Source organism: Gymnodraco acuticeps, unplaced genomic scaffold (genome assembly GCF_902827175.1).
Source record: "Gymnodraco acuticeps unplaced genomic scaffold, fGymAcu1.1, whole genome shotgun sequence".
Taxonomy (NCBI): domain Eukaryota; kingdom Metazoa; phylum Chordata; class Actinopteri; order Perciformes; family Bathydraconidae; genus Gymnodraco; species Gymnodraco acuticeps.
Window position 1 is genome coordinate 226,259 of NW_022990906.1, and position 25,608 is coordinate 251,866.

The 25,608-nt window shown below is 41.8% G+C and overlaps 1 protein-coding gene across 2 annotated transcripts in view; it reads right to left on the reverse strand.

The window, feature by feature from the left end:
- Positions 1-2,118: 2,118 nt before the first annotated feature.
- The window catches only part of eprs1 (glutamyl-prolyl-tRNA synthetase 1), a 32,373-nt gene continuing 8,883 nt past the window's right edge, over positions 2,119-25,608 (reverse strand). The window contains exons 10-36 of one of the 2 annotated variants that reach the window (XM_034233776.1): positions 25,192-25,425; positions 24,783-24,867; positions 24,438-24,497; positions 19,194-19,304; positions 18,312-18,448; positions 18,017-18,224; positions 17,818-17,930; positions 17,616-17,733; positions 16,969-17,145; positions 16,704-16,874; positions 16,023-16,235; positions 13,980-14,219; positions 12,893-13,132; positions 12,538-12,768; positions 12,173-12,456; positions 10,185-10,236; positions 9,862-10,071; positions 9,253-9,325; positions 9,058-9,137; positions 8,813-8,914; positions 7,646-7,801; positions 7,250-7,447; positions 6,022-6,195; positions 5,297-5,457; positions 3,725-3,803; positions 3,577-3,641; positions 2,119-2,947 (exon numbers count right to left, since the gene is read on the reverse strand). In XM_034233776.1, coding sequence (XP_034089667.1) covers positions 2,797-2,947; positions 3,577-3,641; positions 3,725-3,803; positions 5,297-5,457; positions 6,022-6,195; positions 7,250-7,447; positions 7,646-7,801; positions 8,813-8,914; positions 9,058-9,137; positions 9,253-9,325; positions 9,862-10,071; positions 10,185-10,236; positions 12,173-12,456; positions 12,538-12,768; positions 12,893-13,132; positions 13,980-14,219; positions 16,023-16,235; positions 16,704-16,874; positions 16,969-17,145; positions 17,616-17,733; positions 17,818-17,930; positions 18,017-18,224; positions 18,312-18,448; positions 19,194-19,304; positions 24,438-24,497; positions 24,783-24,867; positions 25,192-25,425 — 4,123 coding nt within the window. In that variant the 3' untranslated portion in view covers positions 2,119-2,796. The remainder of the gene's footprint in view (positions 2,948-3,576; positions 3,642-3,724; positions 3,804-5,296; positions 5,458-6,021; positions 6,196-7,249; positions 7,448-7,645; positions 7,802-8,812; positions 8,915-9,057; positions 9,138-9,252; positions 9,326-9,861; positions 10,072-10,184; positions 10,237-12,172; positions 12,457-12,537; positions 12,769-12,892; positions 13,133-13,979; positions 14,220-16,022; positions 16,236-16,703; positions 16,875-16,968; positions 17,146-17,615; positions 17,734-17,817; positions 17,931-18,016; positions 18,225-18,311; positions 18,449-19,193; positions 19,305-24,437; positions 24,498-24,782; positions 24,868-25,191; positions 25,426-25,608) is intronic. The other variant, XM_034233777.1, reaches the window with a different exon arrangement.

Below are 25,608 nucleotides of genomic sequence, written 5' to 3' on the forward strand. Positions count from 1 at the left end.
CCCCTCTCTCTCTCCAAGTGAGGTTCTTACCCTCATTACCTCTGCCCGCCCTACCACCTGTCCTCTGGACCCTATCCCTTCAAACCTCCTTCAGACTATCGCTCCTGATATTCTACCATTTCTCACCCATTTCATCAACACTTCTGGTCACTTTCCAAACAGTCTCAAGGAGGCAAGAGTAAACCCTCTCCTAAAGAAACCTACTCTCAACCCGTCTGATGTTATAAACTACAGGCCTGTCTCTCTCCTCCCGTTCCTGTCTAAATCACTTGAACGCGCTGTCTTTAAACAACTCTCCTGTTATCTCCATGAGAACAACCTTCTGGATCCGCACCAGTCTAGTTTCAAGGCAGGTCACTCCACAGAAACTGCTCTCATTGCTGTCACGGAGGAACTGCACACTGCCAAAACTGCATCCCTCTCCTCTGTCATCATCCTGTTGGACCTGTCTGCTGCATTTGACACGGTGAATCATCAGATCCTCCTTCGCACTCTCCAAAACCTGGAGTTTCAGGCTCTGCACTTTCCCTCCTCACCTCATATCTGAAAGACCGTACCTACAGGGTGACTTGGAGAGGGTCTGAGTCCGACCCTTGTCAATTAACTACAGGGGTCCCTCAGGGCTCTGTTCTTGGTCCCCTCCTCTTCTCCCTGTACACAAACTCGCTCGGATCAGTCATTAGCCCGCATGGTTTTTCATACCACTGCTACGCTGACGACACCCAATTAATTCTGTCCTTTCCCCGCTCAGAGACCCAGGTCGTCGCACGCATCTCTGCTTGTCTAGCTGACATCTCTCAGTGGATGTCTGCTCATCACCTCAAGCTCAACCTTGACAAGACTGAGCTGCTCTTCCTTCCGGGAAAAGATTGTCCCACTCTTGACCTAACAATCAACATCGGCACCTCAGTTGTTTCCCCGACTCAGACTGCAAGGAATCTGGGTGTGACCCTAGATAACAAACTGTCCTTCACCGCAAACATTGCTGCTACAACCCGCTGCTGCAGATACACGCTTTACAACATCAGGAAGATACGTCCCCAGCTGACACAGAAAGCGACGCAGGTTCTGGTCCAGGCTCTCGTCATCTCACGCCTAGACTACTGCAACTCCCTCCTGGCTGGTCTACCTGCATGTGCCATCCGACCTCTGCAGCTCATCCAGAATGCAGCGGCTCGTCTGGTCTTCAACCTACCTACATTTTCCCACACCACTCCGCTCCTCCGCTCCCTTCACTGGCTTCCGGTAACTGCTAGAATCCACTTCAAGACACTGGTACTAGCGTACCATGCTGCGAATGGATCTGGCCCTTCGTACATCCAGGACATGGTTAAACCGTACACCCCAGCGCGTGCACTACGCTCTGCATCAGCCAAACGACTCGCTGCGCCCTCGCTGCGAGGGGGACCCAAGTTCCCATCGGCAAAAACATGTGGGTTTGCTATCCTGGCTCCAAGATGGTGGAATGAGCTCCCCATTGACATCAGGACAGCAGATAGCTTGCACATCTTCCGGCGCAGACTGAAAACTCATCTCTTTCGACTCCACTTCGAGCGATAGAACTATTAACAAAGCACTTATATACTAATAAAGGACTGGCTTATCTAAAGCCAGTTGAGTAGCACTTGAAATGTTTTGGCTCTATGAAACCTGATGTACTTATATGATTCTGTTTTCTTCAAGGTTGTGTCTTCCTGGTCGAATGTACTTATTGTAAGTCGCTTTGGATAAAAGCGTCAGCTAAATGTAATGTAATGTAACATCCGTGCTCTCATCCAGCTGCAGAGCGAAATATTCACTTGCTCCAAAAGCTGAGCAGATTCTCAGTAGAGGCAGCTCGATTACGATTGGCTTGAAGGGCGGTCGTGAGATTTAAAAACAATAAAATAAAAAATATTAAAAGATTGGCATCAAAGGAGGACACATAGATTGATAGATATGCAGTTATTAATAACATCTAAAAAAATAAATAAAATGTAACTTTAAAAAAAAAAAGATTCCCCTTTCCCTCAAACTTTGCGTGACCCCCCTGGCGGCCCCCCGGGGGGTCGGGGCCCCCACTTTGAAAAACACTGCATTAAACAAATACAAAACAAATATCCAAAACAAAAACAACAGTTTGCCATGTAAATTACTTTATTATAGACTAGAGTTATTTCATGGGAGTAATAACAGAGAACTATATGACTTAACTATGAACAGTTTTCTTTCATTAGGCTGTGGTGGAACTGAGGACGTTTTATCAAGAGTTCCTGAGACTGTTTTGCTGCAAGAGACGGGACAAGACACTTAACCCAGATGGCAGTAGAGGGTATGCTTCTCAGGATTTCATTCTTTCTTTCAAAAAAGGGCCATTTATGTTTATAAGGGTTGACAAATACTTAAATCAAATATATCAGGGTTTTTCCTGACAGTACTAAGTAGGGAGTTATACAAACATTTCAGTTTGAAAGGATAGTAAACATTTATAATTTTATAATCATCAATGTAGAAGCCTGACAGCATGACAAACATTTTCCCAATAACGGATTGTGAACAGTGAACAGCGCAGACCATTATCTTTTCAAACGGATTAAGAGTAAACTGTTCCTCTCACCTCCGCCTTCCTCCAGCTGCATTATAACATTGCCAACATGTGTTTAAAAACATATTCCCATTTGAAATACCACAGTCCCGTGGTCATACCCCTGTTACCCTATGCATTGACAAGAGATGAGGAAAAAGAAATACATGAGAAAACGAAAGGAAAGCCCTTTTCACTGCGATGATCATCCTCGTGCTCCAGCAGAGCGGGGTTTAGTAGCTGCGTCCGAAAAGGGTGTAGTACTTGGCGGGCTCCTTCCCGCAGACACACTTCTGCCCTGGCTGCAGTGTCTTCAGGGGAGAGAAGGGGATGCAGAGGCTCTTGGCCCCCATGGACGGGGCCCCAGGCTCCAGGTCCTGGTCCCTACAGGATGACAAAGCACAAACATGTTGGGATTAAATATCTATGGAAGCCCAGAGGGGATCTAATAATGAAAATTATAAATAATCTAATTTGCATTTCTCACACTTGCTATGACCAAAATAAATTGTCATAGCATAATACTTTAAAGTATATTGAATGTATACAGTTGGCTTCCCTTGTCTTGTGTCTGTGTTCATTATATCTTACCTACATGAAACCAAAGTTTGCACTGATTAAATAAATGTTTTGGGACTATTTAGTACTTAGGGTTCGTTTAGCTTGAAGTGTTAGATATTTTGTAGCTCGTAAATGTTTCTGTAAAAAGCCTGAACTCACTCCTATTTTAGATTAGTTGGTTATGTATTGTAAACATTTTCAGTATAGTGCCTGGGTGGAACATGTCATAAAAAATCTGAAAAAATGCATTAGTAATGACACCATAAAACAGCAGACGGTGAATCGTGTCGCACCCCATGACTGAATGATGTGACACTTATTATTGCATATCTATATATTCATCTGTAAAGATAATGATATGCGTGACTTGGTTGTCTTTCGCTCCTTTACAAAATGTGTGTAAAGCTTTAACTCTTCACATGTCAGAGAGCGTTGTGTTGTGTTGGACGTACTTGGCAGTGGTTTTCTTGATCGAATCCTCGCAATCAATTTCCCCACAGAAGGGGATCTGGACTATCTGTGAAGCGAGATACATGTGTTATTAATTATTTACACACGTAGAGGAGAGACAGTTGCATGTTTTTAGCTTTTGTTACTCACCTTGCCCTGCTCCAACATTTTCTGGAACTCTTCCATTGTGTCTGCAGCCACCATGTTGTTGTTCAGGTCATCTGACGCTCTGACAAACAAACAACACAGACTTGGTCAATCCTCTTGTTTGTATATGGACGCCATGAAAGCATCTCTTCATTCTGCTGTCATTGTGTGGGTTCTCATTTCCAGCTGCATCTGTTACAGTCTCTCTGGGCATCATTTCAAACACAATGTTGCCCCCAGCTGGTTTGGATACAGGATGACTTTAAAAGCGAAAATATATTTTAAAAATATATTTTCCTTTAGGCACTTGCACTTGCATGACATATAATCTAAATTTGGCTCAAGTCTTAACAAAAGGTTCTTTACGTGCTGCTATTCTACAGACTTTAAAGAAAACCATTAACCATAAATACTAGGGCTGTCAAGTTAACGCAAAAAAAAATTAACGCCACTAATTATTTTAACGCGATTAACGCATGTGTATTTTTTGTCCTCGGCCGCCCCGTAGTTTCAGAGCGCATCGAGTTTAAAATACCATCTACAAGCTGATGCTGACAGCCCCGCTCCTGCTGCCCGCTTGTGGCAGACCACACTTCCACGCTCACCGGCAGGCACCGACTGGCTGTTGGGAGGACCGGGAGGGTGTGTGTATGTGTGGCTCGAGCGAGCGAGAGAGACATTACGTGCATTGTTGTTGTTAGCATCTGGTGCTAGCTAGCTGCGCTAACGGATATAAAGAGCTGTTTCAATTAAAACAGAGGAGCGACATTTCGCCGACAACTGCGCCGAGCACTTGACTTTATGCAGGAAGCCAGACAGTGGGACATTGTACGAAAAGTCAGCACACTCAGCACCGATAGTGCGCAACATGATTGCAGCGTCCAGGCAGCTCCGGTTCGAGCATATGCCTTGAGTTGCACATAGCTCCAACGATCCATCTCACACACACACTTTTTATTGTATTAGGTTCCAGGTTGAATTGAGGCGAATATTTGTAATGTTCAGAAGTTGTTGTGTTTAATATTCATGAGAATATTTGTCATTGTTCAAATGATAATAAACATTAGCATAAAGCATATTTGTCCACTCATATGTTGATAAGAGTATTACAAACTTGAAAAATATTCTTCTAAGGTACATTTAGAACAGATCAAAAATTTGCGATTAATCGCGATTAAATATTTTAATCGACTGACAGCCCTAATAAATACACATTTAAATACGTTTTTAAAGGAAAATTAGATAATTGTATGAATATTCTCATTCCTTCCAATGTCATCAATTAAAACCCAATTGCAATATCAGTCAAAATAATCACAATGATATACGTTTTTCAAAATGGTTACTAAGGGATAAGGGTATATTAAACCCAAAATGTGTCTCGTGTAGTATGAATATAATCAGTTCATCCTTGTGTATAAATGGACGTTTTTATCGCCAAATTTGATGAAATTACTTGCAGGCGTTCTTGAGATATCGCATTTATAAGAAAGATGCTGATGGACCACTTCAAAAATGTCCCTCTGTAGGTGAGACATTATAAAAAAGACCCTGGTGTGTAGTGCTGCGTCTCACTTCTTGAACAGGCTGCTCTGGATGTCTTCCAACATGGCCACCAGCTTCTTCTCCACCTCGGCCTCTGGAATCGTCACCTTGGCGCCCGAGTCTCTCCTCACGGCGACACACTGACGCTGCTGCATGTCTTTAGGACCCACCTCCAGACGGATAGGAACGCCCTGGAGGAGGGACACAGATTAAAACAGTGTGTCATTATAAAGCCTTTACAGCAATCACGTTATATTTCATATGTAGTCTAATATTAAATGTCAGAATTAGAATACCCTTATTTGTCCCACAGAGGGGAAATATACATTGTTACAGCAAGTAAAGAGCCAAATATAGCTTAATATTAATTAAGAATAAAAGATAAAAATAGAAACTACACAAATTACAATTAACAAATTACACATCTAGTAACAGTATTGTAAACAAATCTGTGTAGCATGTATGCAATAGTGTGATAGCATCCAGAAGATAATATTCAAAGTGGAATTATATATTGCACAGTTATTTACAGATTTATTACAAAAGTTAAATTGTCTAATTAAAGGACAGCAGTGGGTAATAATAATAATAAGAATGATGAAGCATCATATATATATATATATATTGCACATAAGTACAATTGCCCAACAGGGGTGTTATATTCTTTGTTGTTATATGTGTGTGGGGGTCGTGGGCCTTTAGGTAAAGATTTCCTTCACGAAGACTAACACTTTTCTGATGTCATTATTTCTAACCTTGAGCTCCCAGTGGTTGAACTTCCACCCTGGGGAGTAGTTGTCCCGGAAGTCGCTCTTCACCCTGACGCCTGCAGCCAGCAGCCTGCTCAGGTACTTCGAGCACTGGGCCAACACAGCCTCCTTGTCCTGCTCCGGCAGCGAGACAGTGAGCCCACATGGGATGATGACAATCTGGATCAGAGAAGAAAAAGTTACAAATACAGAGCTTTATGGCGCATTTCCACTGCAGCGGGTAGCCCCGTTTAAGCGTCCTTAAATCGTCCTCAAGCGGCCAGGCCAGTTTTTGGTGGCCTTTCCATATAGCCTAGCACCGGCTAGCGGTTACTTTTTCCCTCTTTTTCCGGCCCCATAAAATCGTGGTTCTATCAGGCCAGGGCCAGGGCTGAACTAGTGACGTCAACACTCTCGACTGCTGATTGGTCAGAGAGAATCGTCACAAGATCGCGCGCGAGATCATCCCTAGCGTCGAATATATATATATATATATGTATATATATATATACACCAAGAAACAAGTAAACGATCTCTTCCACATTCTCCATTGTTGTGTGGGTTTTGTGAGTTGTGTCGCATTGAAGATGACGCCACTGCAGTTTTACCCAGCGTCACTCCGCCCAAAAAGCCCGCCAAAAAGCCGATCGCCCCGCCTACACTGCGTTGCTACCCCAGGTCCTAAACTGTAATGGAAATGCGCCACGGCCTCGGACGGCCAGCGAGGCAGCCCGAGGCCTGAGCGAGGACGCATAAACGGGGCTACCCCGCTGCAGTGGAAATGTGCCATTATACTTGTTTTGCTTGTATTTACCAGTTTTTTTTGTATCATAGATTGGGTGTTTACTCTAGCAAGGGGATTGTTCTTCATATATTCCATTGTGAAAATCTAAGAATTAGTTAAAAAGCAGGTTGCTTCAGGGGTATGCCTTTACAAAATTGTCAGTCAACGCATTTTCCAACAAGTTTATCTACTGCATGCAACAGTCTTTGATGCTTGGGATGATTGACACCAAAAGAGTAACTCTAAAGGAATATAACTCACTCTCTCCCTTTCCTCTCCAAAGATGAATGTCTGACATGATTACAGATGGAAAACTAACTCAATCAAAATAATAAAAAAGTATACCCTCCAGGTATAAACGAGGCTAGAAAAGTAAATAATACTTTAAATAAAATACGTATATATCAAAAACACATTATAATAACTGTCTGTGTGAGAATGTGTGTCTACCTGGAAGCAGGCCACTTTGGGGGGCAGAACGAGTCCCATGTTGTCTCCGTGCACCATGGTGAGGACACCGATGGTCCTGGTCGTGATTCCCCAGGAGTTCTGGTAAACCAGCTGTTTCTCACCTGGCCTCTTGGGATCCTCAAACGTGATCTCGAACATCTTGGCAAAGTTCTGACCAAGATGGTGAGATGTAGCACCCTGAGGAGGCAATGACAGAGCAACAATTACTTCATGTTCTTTTTTACAGTGCAATGTTCTAAAACCAACTCTAACCATCAATGACTGTGTGAATCATGTTTGGTTTCTTTGCTTGTCATTATAGAAAAATAACTTTTATATTGTGATGGCCTTGGTGTAAAACAGGATTAAAAGAAGTGATCCAGTGCACAGCTGTACCTGAATGGCACGGCCGCTGGCAGAGATGAAGGCCTCCACAGTGGTGGTGTAATCTCCTCCTGCAAACTTCTCCTTCTCCGTCTTCCTGCCCTTCACCACGGGGATGGCCATCAGCTCTTCATACACCCTGGCGTACAGATCCAGGATTTGGAGCACCTACAAATACAAAAATGTAAAGCACACAAGCACTATTCGTTTTGTAGTCCTTTTACACTCATGTTGGTACTGTAAACTACTGGTACTGTAACGGCCCGTCCACACTACAGCTTCGACAGCTTCAAAAACGGTTTCCAATGCGTCTGCCCATTCACTTTGAATGGGGTGACGTCACATTGCCTCGCTTTTCGCCGAACTGAATTGTAGGTAGCATAGCGGTCCGTCTCCGGCGTCAGAACCCTGGAGACGCCGGAGTAGCCAGCGCCAGCCAATCAAATCCCGTTTCTGAAAATCGGACAGCTCAAGCCGTAGCCAATCAAACCACGTCTAAGCTGGGAGAAATATCCCGCCGTTCATTTCTATATTTCAAAAAAAGATGGAGGAGAAACTAATTATCGCCGTAGCAAATCACCCGGTTTTGTATGAGCACACCCTCTTCACCTACCGGGATACAAACTGGAAGAACCAGGCATGGAGGGAGGTGGCAGAGACAGTGGGTGAAACTGGTAGGTTTTCGCCTGTTTGGGGAGTTTATATATATATATATATATATATATTGCTCGCATAAAATCCCCGGGGTTTTTTGCTTTGTATGTCGGGGGCGGGAGATTCATGTGATTGGTTGTTGGTCGCGTTGCTCGAATATAATCCCCAAGCTTCAGACACGCCCAGCTCCAAGCTTTTTTTGAAGCTGTAGTGTGGACATCTCACCATGGAAACATACATTTTTATTTATTTGTTGTCAAAGGGACCCTATTTTTCTATTTTTCCTTCCCTGTCGTGTGTGTGGATGTAAATGGTCTGCAAAGGCTAAACTCAAAAGTTCCCTCCAGAGGGAGTTTCTCTTCCATGGTTTCAGACAGAGGGTGAAAAGAGAGAAAAATATAGACCTTTTTGAACGTTAAAGCATGGAGACATGTCACAGTAGAGGCACAAAATACTAATATGAACCTGAACATTTGCATAATATATGTCCTCTTTAAACGTAATGCATTGTTAGCAGGCGCTTACCTCCTCAGCTGCCTCCTCTTTGGTGGCGAAAGCTGTGTGTCCCTCCTGCCATAGGAACTCTCTTGTCCTCAGGAAAGGCTGGGGGTGTTTGAACTCCCACCTCTGGAGAAGAAAATAAGGAAGCAACAGGTGAGAAAAGAGAAAAATGCTTCTTCTGTGTACCAAAATACAGAGGTAAACAAAGAGGTATGGAATAGAAACTGCAGATACGAATGGTGCACACGTGACAGGAGGAGGATACTCACCACAACGTTACACCACTGGTTGAGTTTGATGGGCAGGTCTCTGTGGGACTGGACCCATTTGGCGAAGGCGGGGTACATCACTGAGGCAAAGAAGCACAGGTTCATACCAGTTAGCAAAACCAGGACTATCATTGTGTTAAAAACTCAATTAAAGATATTTCATATTGTACAGTCTTAAAAGGCTGTGTTACAGACCTGTCTCACTGGTGGGTCTGATCGCAATGGGCTCTGCCAGCTCAGTGTTTCCTGACCGCGTAACCCAGGCAACCTGACAAAGATACAAAATAATCACTGATAAATAATTAGATTAGATTTACTCTATTGATCCCAAATTAGGATATTTTTTTATAGTAGCATTGTTAAAACGGAATTGCAAGAAATAAAGATTCCATAAAATAAAAAGTAAATATATGCAAATATACATACATCTATAAAATACAAAATATATAACAAAAAAAACATAATGTTTGAGCCATTTGACTTTCATAAGATTATTATTGTTTGAACATTCGTCAAATGCTTAAGATTAAATATTCCTAAATCATCTTTTGGGTGAATTACACTTTACACTTAAATGTACAAGTTCATTTGAGTCTCTCTTTGCTGTCAATTATTATGGGCTTTGACTTCAATGAGGGAGGATATGCGTTTGGATATGACTTTGCTGCTGCAACAGGCTACCACTTATTCATCCATTATTCAGCTATATGCATTATCTTCTTGAGTCCGTAAATTCCTCGTATTGTTATTTCCATCCCTTCTCCCTCTATGGTGTTGATTTTCTTCCCTGGGAGTTCCTTTTACCTCTGGAGCGAAGTCTTCAATGTGGGATTTTTCCTTCTCCAGAGCGGCCTGAGACACAAACATGGGGAAGTAGCAGTTCTCCACACCCAGTTTCTTGATCTCCGCGTCAAAGAAGGCTTGGATGGTCTGCCAGATGGAATAAGACCAGGGCCGCAGCACATAGCAGCCGCTCACATCGTAGTACTCAATCATCTCTGCCTTAGTGATGACCTGCAGGGGAAGGGCAGTGTTAGAACAAAAAAGGCATTTGAAAAAATAAGAACAATTTATTGTTTTGAATGGCTTTACTGGAAGTAGAAACATTTTAGATTGGAGTCACTCACCTGAGAGTACCAGTCAGAAAGGTTCTCCTCTTTCTTGGCCTCCAAGCCCAACCTGTTAGGAAACAGAGAGCCAAGTTAGCAAACCAAGAGGGCAAGAGGTCCAAAACACGACAATAACACATTACTTAAAGGGTTTGTGTGGTAAAAAGGCATTTTTGAGCCAAAGCCTGTCTGTTTTACTATTTCTTCACAGTTTAATTATCTTATTGCTGAAAGAGCTATGTGTCAAATGTAAGGTAGTGGTTTCTAAATACAGTGGCAGAGCATTCTGGGAAATTACAACAACACAAACAGAAATATCAGGAGTGATGAGTGAGTCTGGGTGCAGATACAAATATACCACTGCATCAACACAATTCTCACAAAACACACATCCATGCATGCTGCACAATTGAATCAATAGCCCAGTCTGCTCTGATTGGTTAGCTGGCCGGCTTGAGATGTCCCGCCCCTTAGTCTATCACGTACATTGTGTTTGTGCTTAGCCAATAGAATCATGTTACATTGTGATGTTATCAAGTAAACAAAGGAGTCCAATGGAGGTGTTTCAACGAGGGGGGTGGGGGATGTCTATGATTTTAGGACATGAACTCTTCCTTGTTTAAAATCATAATAAAATACATTAAAAATAAAAAAACACACACAGAAACACACACATTCCCAGCCAACTGTGCAACTCAAAGCTCAGATCCGTAGCTATAAATCCAGCAAACCGTCTGCTAACGGACAAAAAGGAGATATTTGGGTCATCTTGTGATCATGATTATAAATCTTTATCTGAGGAACAGAACTTTTTATTATACTTTTTGCATCTAATATCAAAACCTTTTCATCGTCAGCAGGGTTTAAGGGTGCTGATGCGTTCTGTACTTACTATGGATAGAAAACCATGCAAAATATAGATATTTATACATATTAGCAGTGCAGCACTATCATTAGAGAGATCCAATTTCCTTCTAAAAGCTAACAAGCACTGATCAAGCAGATGAAAAACACACCGACCATTTAGAACTCACCAAATCTGAATACAAAAAGCTACAGTAGCAGAGGGTTGTGCTTCCATCTTCAGTGTCCGAGTAAAAAAATCCAAGTATGTCCCGACAATGTGTCACCGCTCTAGTATTTGTTTAAAGACTAAGACCAACAACTCATGGCATTGTAAGGTGTACAAATATACCCATCAACAGATAGTTACTACACGGTATGTGGGTACATGATTTCCATTTTTAAAATGTTGTGATTTTCTGAGCTTTGCGAGAGCATATATTGCGATTTATTACCCGTTTTCAACCACAAATTTGTTAACATCTGTTTTATCTAATGAGTAAACAGTTCAATTTGTGTTTAAATATAAATACTTATATATTTTAAAAAGATTTATACTTAGTGATAAATAAAACATTGACACACATAATAAACCCATACATGCTGTGCCGGTTTATCCCATAATCCTAATGTTAAGTGTGTTGTAGTAGTAATCTAACACCTCTATAAACAACAATGTATCCCTCCAAGGAAGAATCTCATTCAACCAGCTATCACATGCCCAAAACAGAATTCTGAGAAGACATTCAAGTATAAGATTTTTAATTGGCTCCTCCAGCCAAATACTTTTCAGCCAACCAACAGCAACAGAATATGATCTCGCCATACATCTAACTTCAGTGTACAGAGCATTGCTCCACGTGTGGGATGAGGAAGAAATTGTCTAACTATGGTTAGCGACAATAAATTGGAATTTGGGAATACATCTGCATTTACAGAGAGACACTGAAAGAAACAGTACAGTAAGTAGGAAAGTTGACTTCAGATGCAAAAAGTAAAATAACAATTTGTTCCTCAGTATCCTTCAAATTATGTTTACAGTGATTGTTGTACAATTATCATAAATCAGACAACTTGAAATTACAGAAGCTACCAGAGGAAGGGAAAGCTTGTTTCATTATTTCTTAACCTCTCTCCTCTTATGTCAGTTCACAGTCTCTTACCGTGTTTGTTTCTTAGGTCCTTGACCCTCTCCTCCTCCTGCTCCTCCTGCTGCTGCCTCCTTTCCTTGGCCACCTTTGTCTCCTTTACCCTTCTTCCCTCCTCCTCCTCCTCCTCCTCCTCCTCCTCCTCCCTGTTTCTCAGACTTGTTCTCTCTCTCCTTGCGGTTCTTGTCCTCTCCTCCAGTGGCTCCGGCAGCAGCCACTGGTTTGTAATCCTGTCCTGTGAGCGTCTTGTACTGGCTCTTCAGGTCAAGCAGAGCCTTCACGGCTGCATCCACCTGGTCCTGAAACAGAGGGAAAGTCATCATTTTCATCCATCTCCAGTCCTAGTTGTATTTAACCCTAATCTGTAACTGTAGCCTTACCTTGGGGGCCTTCTCGGTCTTCAGCTTCCTCACTAGCTCTCCCTGTTGTGACACCTGTGAGAACAGTTCCTGGGCCTGTGGTGGGGAGCCGGCCTGGGTGGAGGGAGCGCTGGGCGGGGTCTGGGCTTTGCTAGCAGGGGCTTGTGCTCCCAGTTTGTAATCCTGTCCGGTCTGCTGCTTATACTCCGCCTTTAGAAGCAGCAGCTGCTTCACCGCTGCATCGACCTGATCCTGATCAACAGCCAGCAACAAGGAAAATATTTAGTCATCACCGCAGACAGTCAAGGTCAATTCCACAATTTAAAAAAAACTCTGGTACATTGCTGGTGGATTATTATGGCAGTTATGGTCTCACCTTTGAGGCCTTTTCAACCTTCAGTTTCCTGACCACTTCTCCCTGCTCAGAGACCCTCTCATAGAGGCCGGAGGCAGCAGGAGCAGAGCTGCTCTGGACTGGTGCGGGGGCTTTTTGAGCTGGGGCGGGGGCGGAGGCTTTCTGGACAGGGGCTGCTCCAGGCTTGTAGTCCTGGCCTGTGGCCTCTTTGTATTCGGCCTTCAGGACCAGCAGCTGTTTGACTGCTGCATCCACCTGATCCTGGGGACACACGGACAGGATGCTGTGAATCAGTTCATGTTTTCATAATTAGGAGCCTCTGATGGGTTGTAAGAACACTGGGCCAAAATTACATGTACTTATTAATATAATCAATTATTTAAGCATAACGTCTTATAGCTGTATCAGATCTATTTTCAGACTAAAGGGTTAAGACCTAATAATGTTTTTTGTACATTTACTTTTTGTATACACACTCTTAACCCCTGTTCTGACCATCTTTGGTATTTCCTTTTGCATTTTCCTTTAATATCATCTAAATTCAACATATTGCAAGTCAGAAACCGCAAATAACCCCAGCATTAGTCACAGTGGGTGGTGGAATCAGAGAGTCAAACGTTATTTTGATCTGGGAAACATCATAAATGTCTGATTGTAGCACAGAAGAGTATGGCTGGGGATTGCAGGTCAATTAGACCAGTCATTCTTACCTGCAGTTCAGTAGTCTGCCGTAACTTATTAGGCAATAATCAAAGTAGAGAAAGACAACCTTTTAAAGAAACTCTCAAATCAAACCTGCTTAATGTCAGTCTGGGTGTAATTTGTGAGTTTGACCAATCAGCTTAATGCTTATGTATGCATAAACGTAACATCACCTTTTAAGTTCAACCCACTTTTACCAGTGAGAAAAGCACGGAGAGAAAATACTGTTATCTCTCAAGTGAAATAACAGTTCAACTGTGACAGAAAACTATGGAGGACATCATTACTATTAGAACAATCCTGATCGATAACCAGCAACAAAATATCAATTTAGGACTATCCAACAATATAAACACTGGTAGCAGTAGTATATTTAGTATTTGTGATACATTAGTCACTGTCTCACCTTTGAGGCCTTTTCAACCTTCAGTTTCCTGACCACTTCTCCCTGCTCAGAGACCCTCTCATAGAGGCCGGAGGCAGCAGGAGCAGAGCTGCTCTGGACTGGTGTGGGGGCTTTTTGAGCTGGTGCGGGGGCGGAGGCTTTCTGGACAGGGGCTGCTCCAGGCTTGTAGTCCTGGCCTGTGGCCTCTTTGTATTCGGCCTTCAGGACCAGCAGCTGTTTGACTGCTGCATCCACCTGATCCTGGGGACACACGGACAGGATGCTGTGAATCAGTTCATGTTTTCATAATTAGGAGCCTCTGATGGGTTAACACTTGTTCAGCACAGCTAACATAAGCACTGGGTCAAAATGACATTATGTTTTCAGCATGAAACTGTAAAGCCACTTTTTTCCCATAAATGTATTTATGCACTCTTGACCCTTGTTCTAACAATTGTTTGGATCTCTTACTTATTCAACTATGTATTTTTAATTCATCCTATAATATAATAATGAAATACAACATATTACAACTTAAACACAGCAAACAGCCCCAGCTTTTGTCACTGCAACTGGTCAACGTTTTTTTTTTTAATGAAAATTCACAAATTGAATCTGCCTAATGTCATGGTCAGAAATGTGATGGGTATTGACCATTCAGCTAAATGCCGATTTCTATATAGATGCATGTAACATCACCTGTCTTTAAATCAACCACTTTAAACCAGTGAGAAAGCACAGAAAATGAAAAATACTGTTATCGCTTATGTGAAATAACTAGGGGTGTAACGGTTCACAGTATTCACGGTTCGGTATGTACCTCGGTTTGGGGGACACGGTTCGGTATGGGTTCGGTACAACAAGAAAAAGCAAAAAAAAGTCCCAAATGCAGAATTCCAGGTTTGTTTTTTATTTATTTTGAACAGTAGTGCAAGTTTCAGTTTAAAAAATAAGGAACCTTTTTTTAAAGGAACATTTTGAATAATTAACTTTATTACACAGTTAAAAACAAACAGTACCACACACACTCAGATGGCCATATTATCTATAATGGCTGATGTCAAACAACAAGTTTCAATAAGCTGTAAAACTAAAAAGAATGTCTTGAAAATATTACAAAATAAATAATAAGAAAGTGTTTCAATCACAATCAATAAAAGTCCTCCACTATTGCATAAGGGTGCATAGCAGTTGAAAAACATATGCCAATAGCTTCCGTTATTTATTTCGGTCTCTTGGCTTTCATGTCTATTGGCTTCTTAAAAACAGCGGGGATAAGCTTTTGAACTGCTGCCGGGCTCCGGTGATTGCCAAATCTGGGTGATGCCTTCTGATATGATTTAGCATGTTTGGCGTGTGTTACCATTAGCATACTGCACCGCTGTGTCTAACAACGCCGACACACCGTCCTCGTCCGATCCACCACCCGAAATGTTCCCACACAGCTGATTTAAAAGAAGCAGGTGGGTTCTAGCTCCTGTGTGTTATCTGAAATCGCCATACTAACTTTTCTTCTTCTTGTATTTTGTTCATTTTGTTGTGTTTTCTTCTTCTTCTTTTGTCGTTTAAGGGCGGCTGGCAAACAGCTTTTAGGCGCAATACCGCCCCCTAGATTATATGTAGTGTAGTGGATACTGCCCTGAATGACAGACCTTTTTCCCACTCGTAAAAAAAAAGGCATATTCGTCGTGTGATTGCATGCACCGAACCGTGACGTCCGAACCGTGACGTCCGAACCGTGACGTCCGAACCGTGACGGTACCGGACAAATACGGATACCGTTACACCCCTAGAAATAACCTAAAACTGTTCATCTGTGCAGAAAACTATGAAGGACCTCATTACTCTTAGTAAGATCATACGCTCGAGTATTCACTCCAGAAATGGAATAGTCTGGTATCAATGTGTTAGACATATGTATTCGATGTTTTATTTGTACGAGTATTGAATTAAGTGACAATAAATAGCTACTTGCCGCATCACACAGATACTCTCAAATGTTCTTTCGATTGTGTTTTCGGATTTTTTCACTACATGAATACCATGTGCAATGTTTTAGAATACCTTGGGGGCTTTTTCAGACTTCAGTTTCCTCACAACTTCCCCCTGTTGAGAAACGCGCTCATACACGCCTGAGGAAGAGGAAGAGGAAGGGGTGGTCGCAGGAGAAGGAGCAGGGGAGGGAGGGGCCATCCCAGGTTTGTAATCCTGACCGGTCAGCTGTTTAAACTCTGCCTTGAGAGCGAGGAGCTGCTTCACTGCAGCATCAATCTGGTCCTGATATCATCAAGAAACCAGCTCATTGTTGCAGGTAGTGGTGGATAAACTTTACTGGCATGCAGACAACGTGCAGACATGACCAATGGATGGGACACGGGCAATGGATGGGACACGGGCAATGGATGGGACACGGTCAATGGATGGGACACGGGCAATGGATGGGACACGGTCAATGGATGGGACACGGGCAATGGATGGGACACGGGCAATGGATGGGACACGGGCAATGGACGGGAACAATGACACGAACAATGACTGGACAAATCATTTGGGACACAAGTAGCGAGCAACAACGCAGAACGAAATTTGGACGCAAGACCATGCTTTTCAACAAAGGAGGACATGAGAAAGCTTTAAACAAATTACTCAGGAAGACGGAAAGAACAATTGACGAGAGTGCTGATTCACAGATGAGGACATGAACAGCGACAGGACAGTCGGATGGGGACAATATAAGCATCGTACCTTAGATGCTTTCTCTGCCTTCAGTTTCCTGACCAGCTCCCCCTGCTGGTTGACGCGGGTTAGTGGACAGGAGGAGGCGGAGTTTGTTGCAGTGGTGGGCGGAGCTGCAGCAGATGTGGGAGGAGCCATGCCTGGCTTGTAGTCTGTTCCTGTCTGCTGCTTAAACTGTGCCTGTACAGAGAGACGGTTACAATGAGTTTCCACACCATTTGTATAGATAACACTCTCCATCAGGTTTAATTTATTTGTATTACAGCTGACATACCTTTACGGAAAGCAGCTGCTGAACCGCCTTGTCCACTTCCTCTTTAGGAGCTTTGGCAACCTTAAGCTGACGGACAGCTTCACCTTGTGCTAAAATGCTTGAGAATATGTCACCGGCTGAAGATGAGGCAGGTGCTGGGGCGGGGGCAGAGGCAGCCTTGGTGGTGGTAGAGGCAGGCTAAAATAAGAGGTAAGGCAGGCAGATAAGGAGAGGGATCCTAAAACTTTGAAACACCTTCCCTGTTGTGATCGAAGACTGCGGTTTGTGTTTTTTTTTTTTTTTAATCTGACCTCACAGACTATCTATTCTTAGGGCTCTTAATGATTTGCTAAATATTTGCAATAATAGCTTGACCAGCTTGCAATCACTGTCCCTATTAGATTTCTGCTACTGCTGTTTGATGTCCAAAATAGAGACTAGATCAGTATTGATGACTCATTTTACATTCAGAAACTAAAGACCAGAGTGCACTCGTATCTAAATAAAAAGCTGACTTGAAGTGAAGGTCTGTAGCTACTATTTGATGATTTAAAAAAGGAACTTTTCACTGATAACAACTGTGATTTATAGATATAATTAGGGATACAGGTGTTTCCTAGATCTATTAAAAAAACATTCAAATGTGGGTTGTCTTCCCAAGCACTCACTGTGTTGCTGGGGGCCTGGCTCTTGCTCTTGTCCTTAGATCCAGCAGTGGGCATATCCTTGGTGTGTCCGTCAGGAATGTAGAACAGCACACAGGGGCTCTCCTTACAGCTGTTAGGACTGTGGAATGCAACCTCAGTTAAACTCAGTGATCTCCATGAACGGTGGGGTGGTTCAAACTGAGTAATAAATCCTGTTCCTCACCTTACGGGCTCGTAGGGCTGGTCGCAGATGTAGAAGCCCCGCCTCTGGAGCTGGATGATGTCACCTTTCTTACACGACTTCAGGCAAGGATCTCCAAGCATCTGCTCCTCCGACTGAGAAAAACGATTATAAGACATTAAACGAAAACATTGAAAAATGTTGCAACGCATGCCATGAGATTTGCGTTGCAGAAACAAACCTTGCTGTTTTTATTGATGTAGTCCTTGAAGTTGTCTTCTTTGGTGATGACGGCTTTGGAGATGAGGGGCTGGTAGTTTATGCAGATGGCAGGCAGCAGGGGGGCGCTGTTGGTTTCAGCCAGCCACGTGATCTTTGTCGTCTTCTTGAAGTCCTTGTTGTCCAGGTTCAGGCGAGCAGCCATGGACACGACCTTGCCATCGGCCCCCCTGAGAAAGTAGAAAACGTGCATTTTGTTACTTTAAATGCACCACCACGTGATTCTCAACAACGATATTGAATAGTTCTCTTCGTACTTGTTAATCTTGGTGATGATGAGGTTGCCCCAGTTGATGAAGGTGACCATCTCTCCCTCTGAGAAGGTCTCTGCATCGGCTCCTTCAACCAGAACGCGAGGTCCGTACCAAACCTCCTTCATGCCAACCTCTGCGTTCTGGATGGACACAGAAATGACTTCAGCACTTGTATGTGTACTAAGAAAATGTTGGTACTCAAGTAAGTGAGATAACTTCTAATAACTCCTTAAGTCCGTAAAAAAAAATGTACACGTATATTTCTGAGAAAATCTTGAATATTCGCGTGATCACAAACTTATAATATAAACATAAAGGCATTGCATATTAGTCAATTCAGTGACAACTGACCTTGAGTCTGAATGAATTCACAGATGTACTCAACCTAAATGTGTCATTGTCAGGAATTATTTACTTCAGTTTTCTTTCGAACCCCCCCCAAACAAAATATTAAGAGTACAGTCCCTTCTCTCACAATAGTGTTATTTTCTTTTAAATTCATTAGTGACACAGGGCATGTGTTTATATGCGTTATTTCCATTCTGTATTTGGCTTATATCCTGACAAAAAAGGTATTATTCTTTCAATATTTTTCCTGGCAAATTTATAAATGTACTCTTGGAAATTCGCAAGTCTAATGGGGAGGTAATATTTTGAGGATTTTTCTCTAAAAAAAGTTATTCATTATTTGTTTCTTTTATTTTTACAATTGCCCTTTTTTGTCATTGTATCAAATAGAATTTTTCTTATCAATCAGATCTTTTCCAGGCACAAACAACCATAACACATTTGGTGATCACATTGTGTGTGTGTGCGTGTGCGTGTGTGTGTGTGTGTGTGTGTGTGTGTGTGTGTGTGTGTGTGTGTGTATGACAGCGCTCTAACCTTGGGGTGCTTGGCCATCTCCTTCATCTCCTCCTTAGCCTCTGAGACGGTAACAGGAACTACATAGGAGCTGGACAGAGCTGTGAACCTCGGAGCCACTGGGTCGATTACCTAACACACACAAAGACAACACATACACACAAACAGGTGAGTATAAGAAACAGCAGACTTAAGATTTGTAATAATCTCTACATACAAAATGATGAGTAATGAAAAGACAAAGCAGAACATGATGCAACTTAATTCAAAGAAAACTCCTTGAAAACTAAACAAAAATAGATACAAAAAACCCCAGCTCAGTAAGAAATAAATATAAAGAAAGTAAGAAAGTAAGATGCAAAAGAAGAAAGTAAAAAGAAAAGCAGCTTTCATGAGTGATTCATGGTCATATGCAGGCGAGGGTAGAAAAGCAAAACAAGTTTTTATTCAGCTGCTGATTCAGTCTTCATCCACTCACACTATTTTACCAGCCAAAGGACGCCGCATGATTTATAATAGACAATCCAGCAACACGATTTAAAATATACCAGAAGAGCACAACAAAGGTGAATGCCATTCAATACAATGGACATAAAAGATGACAGATTTTCAGTATGCAGGCAGCTGTGGCGATATTATACAAGTAAATAATCCCTATTTATAATTTTTATATTTTTGGTTATGGAACCAGTTAATTAGCTCAGTTTACTCAGCCACTCTTTAACCCAAAACATTTGTTTTTCATAATGGTAATTCCAATGTTGTTAATATATTTGTTGTGATTTAGTAAATAAGGGGCAAAACACTTTTTAAATCCTACATAAAAGAAATGTAAAATTCTCTCTAAAAAAAAAGGCAATGGACTAAAGCAGGGGTGCCTGGGTGGGGGAGATTCCCAGTCGATCGCAAGATGTGAATAGAACAACAATATTCTGTTTTATAGTTAATGTCCTATAACATAATCTTCCTGTGCCAGAATAATGCACTTGAACACATCAAAGCTTTGTGATTGGCGTGACAACATGTGTCGGGGCGTGGCTGGTGGGCAGTGGGCACTAGTTAGCTGACGTTGTCCGTGACAACAGGAGTGACAGTCCGCACACAAGACCACAATTATGGCAGGAGCAAAAAAGCCCAAAAATATCATTTTCACTCCGAGTGGGAGGATGATTATTTTTGTATCTATTCCAATTCAAAGTCCATCTGTCTCATCTGCAATGCGAGCGTGGCTTTATCGAAGAAGGGTAATTTAGGAGCGGCATTTCAAAACAGTGCACAAACTCTACGAGACGGAATTCCCTCCTAATTCTGCCCTACGCTCCCAAAAGGGGAGGGGCCTGAAAGGACAGCTAAATGCACAGCAGCCCATTTTCACCAGGCCCAACAACAAGAGCAAGGCTGCTACCATAGCATCTTATCGTGTCAGTCACGTTCTTGCGAAACACATGAAGTCTTTCAAAGACGGCGAAGTTGTGAAAGAAGCTTTCCTGGAGGCTGCGACGCGCTTTTGGGGGACAGTAAAAATAACAGTAGCATTTCAACAGGTTTTTGATATAATAAAAACTAAAGTTAGATATCGTTATTAATCAGCTGTAAGTTTGAGTTTGTTTGAACTTATTCATTATAATTATTGTACAAAATGGTATAAGAATGCAAACTTAAATTGATTATAGTCCATTATCAATTCAGGTTAAGAAACTAGAGTTGCTTGCATCCTATTTTAAAAAGGCATTTCTTTTTATAATCTACTAAAATGCAACAAAAAATGGGTTTGATTCTATTAATGTTGTCTTTTTTATTGCACTTTGGCAGCAGATTCCTGTGTAGCTTCAGATCTGAGTTGTCTTATTAGTAAGCCTAATTTATACTTTTGTAGCAACACTATTTTTATATAATGGCAAATAAAGGGTTCAGAGTCTTTTCTTTTTTCCCTGTGTCATCTGTGGCAGCACTGTTCAATGTTTCTTGAAAACATTACCCACTGTAGTGACGTGTGAATAAACTCCAACTCCGTATCAACAACACTGTTGTGTAGCTTCAGTTAAATACTTGTATGTGTGTAGATTAGAAAGAGGTATGATAAAGGATCTGCAGTATTTTATGAAGTATTAATCGTACAAAGGTCAGTTTTATACAAGTAGAAGTGTGTATTTACCTGGTAGTAGGCTGTCAGTAATGGCTACGCCTCTCTATTTGGACTGGTAGATCTCGACAGACTGGCAACTTTAAAAGTAGCTCTCGGTTCAAAAAAGGTTGGGCACCCCTGGACTAAAGGATTAGAATCTCAGGGGTTTTAGCCTTTGCAGACCATTTACACATGCACAAAAACCTATATAAAAACACTACAGGAAAGGGAAACTCCAAAAAGAATAATAGGGCCTCTTTAAATAAATTGTTTGCACTTTCAGTATGACAGGATGCTTTGGTCAGGCTGGTTTAGACAATGCAGTCTAACTGTAGAAGCCCAAATTATTCCCACAACTGGTTTGGAATCCGGTATAGTCAATTGGCACCTCCATTAGCCCTCCAGAAGCTTGATGTTTTGGCCAATAATGTCTTGAAAACCGAAGCAAGTACACATCACTACTTACAGTTCAAGACTTCAAGACCATCAGTTTTTATCAGTGAGGATGGAGAATGGAAAACAACAACAATGTGTACAAGTTAGCATCCATCAATTCAGAGATGTAGAGAATCCAACCTAAGGATAACTAGTTCACCAATCAGTTCAACCGACTTCGTAGTTTCTCCCCTGCTCAACCCATGCTAAGGTAATATCTCTGACTTCCTGCTACACAAGAATACTGCCTTTTGCTTTTTAACTGTTGATTGGCTGGTAAAACAGTGAAGCTTTCAGATAAACCAGCTCAAGATGGAAGCAGGAAGGGAGTGGGTGAAAATGAGCAGGAGGTGGAGGAGAAGGGAGGAGGAGGAGTACCTTCAGACAGCTAATTGGCAGCTTGGAAACAGAAGAGTGAGATGCTGTTTAATGTCGGATACAAGGAGGGAACAAGGAGGAGGTAGAGAGGAGAGAGGTAGAGACACATTTACATAGAATGGAACGTTTTACATTATTTCTCCTCACCGCTTTGTTACACCTTCCTGTTTTTGTTTGTCTGTTACATTTCCACCTCCACCCTTCACTCTTGTATTTAAAGCACATATTGCTACACTCCATCTGGGATGCTAGTCTGTTATGAAGCAACAATACCCAGCAGGCTAAGGAATACAGGAAATTGATAAATTAAATATAAATTAGATAAATAAATAAAAACTGTACTATAGGGATAAAGACCTTAAAATACACACTTTTTCTGTTGCACACCAAAATGAAATGGCATCAAAATATTAAGATTTCGCAAGAGCCGAACATTGGTCCAAGCAGAAGACGTTTTAATATTGAAATTGATTTAAGTCACTCCCAGTATGGAAACCAATTATCTGAATTTATATTCATCAACTCAGGAGAAGTGTGATGATGAAGATGACTTCAAACCTGATTTAGCTTGAGCAGAGAGTCTGTAAACAAACCATTAAATATTCAATCAATATCAGTATAGCTCCATTGATGCTTCAGCTTCTGTTTTGCAAAAATATTTCTGGCACAAAGTTAACTAAATACACTTGTGGCTAATTACTAACAATGTTGTGGGGTAGCAGTAAGCAAACGTTCCTTTAAAGTCGAAATAGACAAGTTTTTCACTTTAAAAAGCCTCGCTTTTAACGATGCAATTCTGTCTACCAACGGGTACAATCTGGCTTTATTTAAAGCAAGCAGAAAGTGCTTCAATAATTGCGCAACCAAAACAGGAAAAAGCAATACAGGAAAAAGCAATTTTGTTTTACATGGTAGCTATTTGTAATTATCCCAAGCCTCCAGGAAGTGTGCTGGTCGTTGAAGCAAATTTACGTACTACACTCCAGTTCTACTCGCGACGTAATCTTGGCTCAAAAATACCTTTTCCTATTGACTTACTTTGGGAAAGAAACGTCTGTAAATCAGTGTATTTCCAACAAAAAATTCCCAGAAAACTCAAGTGCGCATGCTCTTTCGGCAAAAGGCCCCGGATGATCTAGGTACTTTCTGAATCTACAGTCGCTCCATTTTGGCTTCATGCGACACTGAGCAACTTAGAAAATAGGAATGAACGGTGCCCAGCCTTCGACCTTGTATCCAGTTCTCTAGATAATTCCATGAGTTATCCCAAATTACCAAAGAGTGTCAATGTCATTTATTTGCGGTAACTATCCCCAGTAGTATAAAAGCTAAGGGTGGAATAACTGAAGTGTAAAAAATAAAAAGCTGTGACAGTGTTGCTAACATTTTCTGATGCGCGTAGCTAGCACTGGCTCCAGAAATTGTCAGAGGACAACATACGTTCAAACGCATAATGGCAACGTCATTTTCCATTCATTTGCTTAAAGCTTGTTGAGAAGAGAGAGAATGGGTAAAGTTGTCTATTGCCACACAGGTGCAAAAGTTGGTGCTATTCTTTTATATATCTGAATGTCTGTGCCCAATACACACATCAGAGTTCACTGAACTCTGAGGCTTAAGCTAAATATTAGACTATCCCAAACAAACTACTGTAAAGAATGTTTGTAACCGCATTCAAACATGAGCTGCTGTAACGTCAAATTCAAATACGGCCAAGTTGACCTAAAGGAACTTTGGAGCCTTGACAGAAGAGAGTGTGTTAGTTGAACATGCATAAAGCAAAAGTTGGTCCCTAAATCTCAAACTGACCCCAACGACGTCAGGACTTTTGGAAGCTGTTTTAATCAAAAGTACTTTGTCCCTGATGCGTCCAAAGAGTCTGTATTCAACTCTACCAATCAGAAGTGATGCATAACCTTCACACTTCAAATCTTATTTGTGTGTTCCCTAGCGTAATGCTCTTTTTGTTTATATAGTTTTTTAAGCAATAGTTTCACAAATTCTACTTGACCCTGGGATGAAGCAGCAGGTGCCAGCGAGGAAGACCACACAGAGGAAGCAAAAATGATGTCCAGAAAGATGTAGATGAGGACAGCTAAACATGAAGACAATCAAATGTGGGATATGAAAAAAAAGCAGCTAGTTTTTGAGGTTGTCAGTGCTATTGGGGGGTTGATATGGTGGGTGATGGTGGGGTATAATGAAGCAGGATACCAGGGAGCAAACAGAATGAGAACAGCAAAGCAGAAAGAAGCCATGCCAGCAGTGGACCTCATCATAACTAAATTCCATCTTTCCCTAACATACATCCAAAGTAGAAAATGTACCTTCTTATTGAAGGCCCAGATCTTGTCCCACTCCATGTTCACCACTGACCGTGATCCACCCTGGAAAGACGCAGGGGAAAAAACAAAACACATTATTAGAATAAAATATATTGTATTGTACACAAAGTGGAATCTTTAATTCATTACATTTGCAAATAGGAAATTGTGCAGATTGTGTGCCATCATGAAATAAAAATGTTAAACCCACAAATTCTACATTTCAAAAGGTGCCAAATGCTGAGTCCAAAACTGTTAGAGTTGGCTCAGGTAAAGAGAAGAGTTGAGCATTTTAGAGAGGAAGCCAGGCTGTTCCCCTGTCCAGCTCTAAACATGACTGTGATGTACCTGTGCTGCAATGAACTGTTTCAGACCCTCGACGGTCATCCCTCTCCTCAGGACTCCTCTAACAGTGGGGAAGCGGGGGTCATCCCTGGAGGGCGATATGAGAAAAGTCAAAAGAGAACGTAAAGGTTGCGTGAGAAAAAATATATAAAGTTAAAGGGAGGATGAGGAGGAACACTGGAGGACCAACAAGACCTCCTGATTATGAGAGAATATTTTTTTATCCTAATGCCGGTTGCTCAATTTCAGAATATTTAAAGAGGAAAAATATCAAATAAAATAAAGACAAATATATTTACATAGAGGTTAAACTAAAATGTGCAATAAGAAGATAAAAAATATATAATAAAAAAATTATATTGTGCATGCATTACACATTCCTAAGCATCAGTCAGGAAGAAAATCAACGTACCATCCGTCGACGTATCCCTGCTCCACGAACCAGGTGAGCTTCCTCTTGGAGAGCACCGTGTTGTTGAGGTTGAGGCGGGCGTACTCCCAGATGTAGGGCTTCCTGAGGTGCAGAGCGTCGATGAACCAGTAGAACTGTTCGTCACGATCGTGGTACTCAGTGGTCCTCAGAGCGTGGGTAACACCCTCCAAGCTGTCCACGATTGGACAGGCAAAGTCGTACGTTGGGTAGACTCTGGAAGCAAGGAAGGTTTTGACTTCATTATATGATGCAAATATCCTGGTTTATTTTTATTGTTTCCCCTCCCTGGACTCATTTAACTCTCAAAGCAGTTTAATGTTAAAGATCTGTGTTTTTCTGATGCCGTTCGGCTGCCAAAAATGTTTGTTTCTCAGATAACTTAAGGTCCGGAGGTTC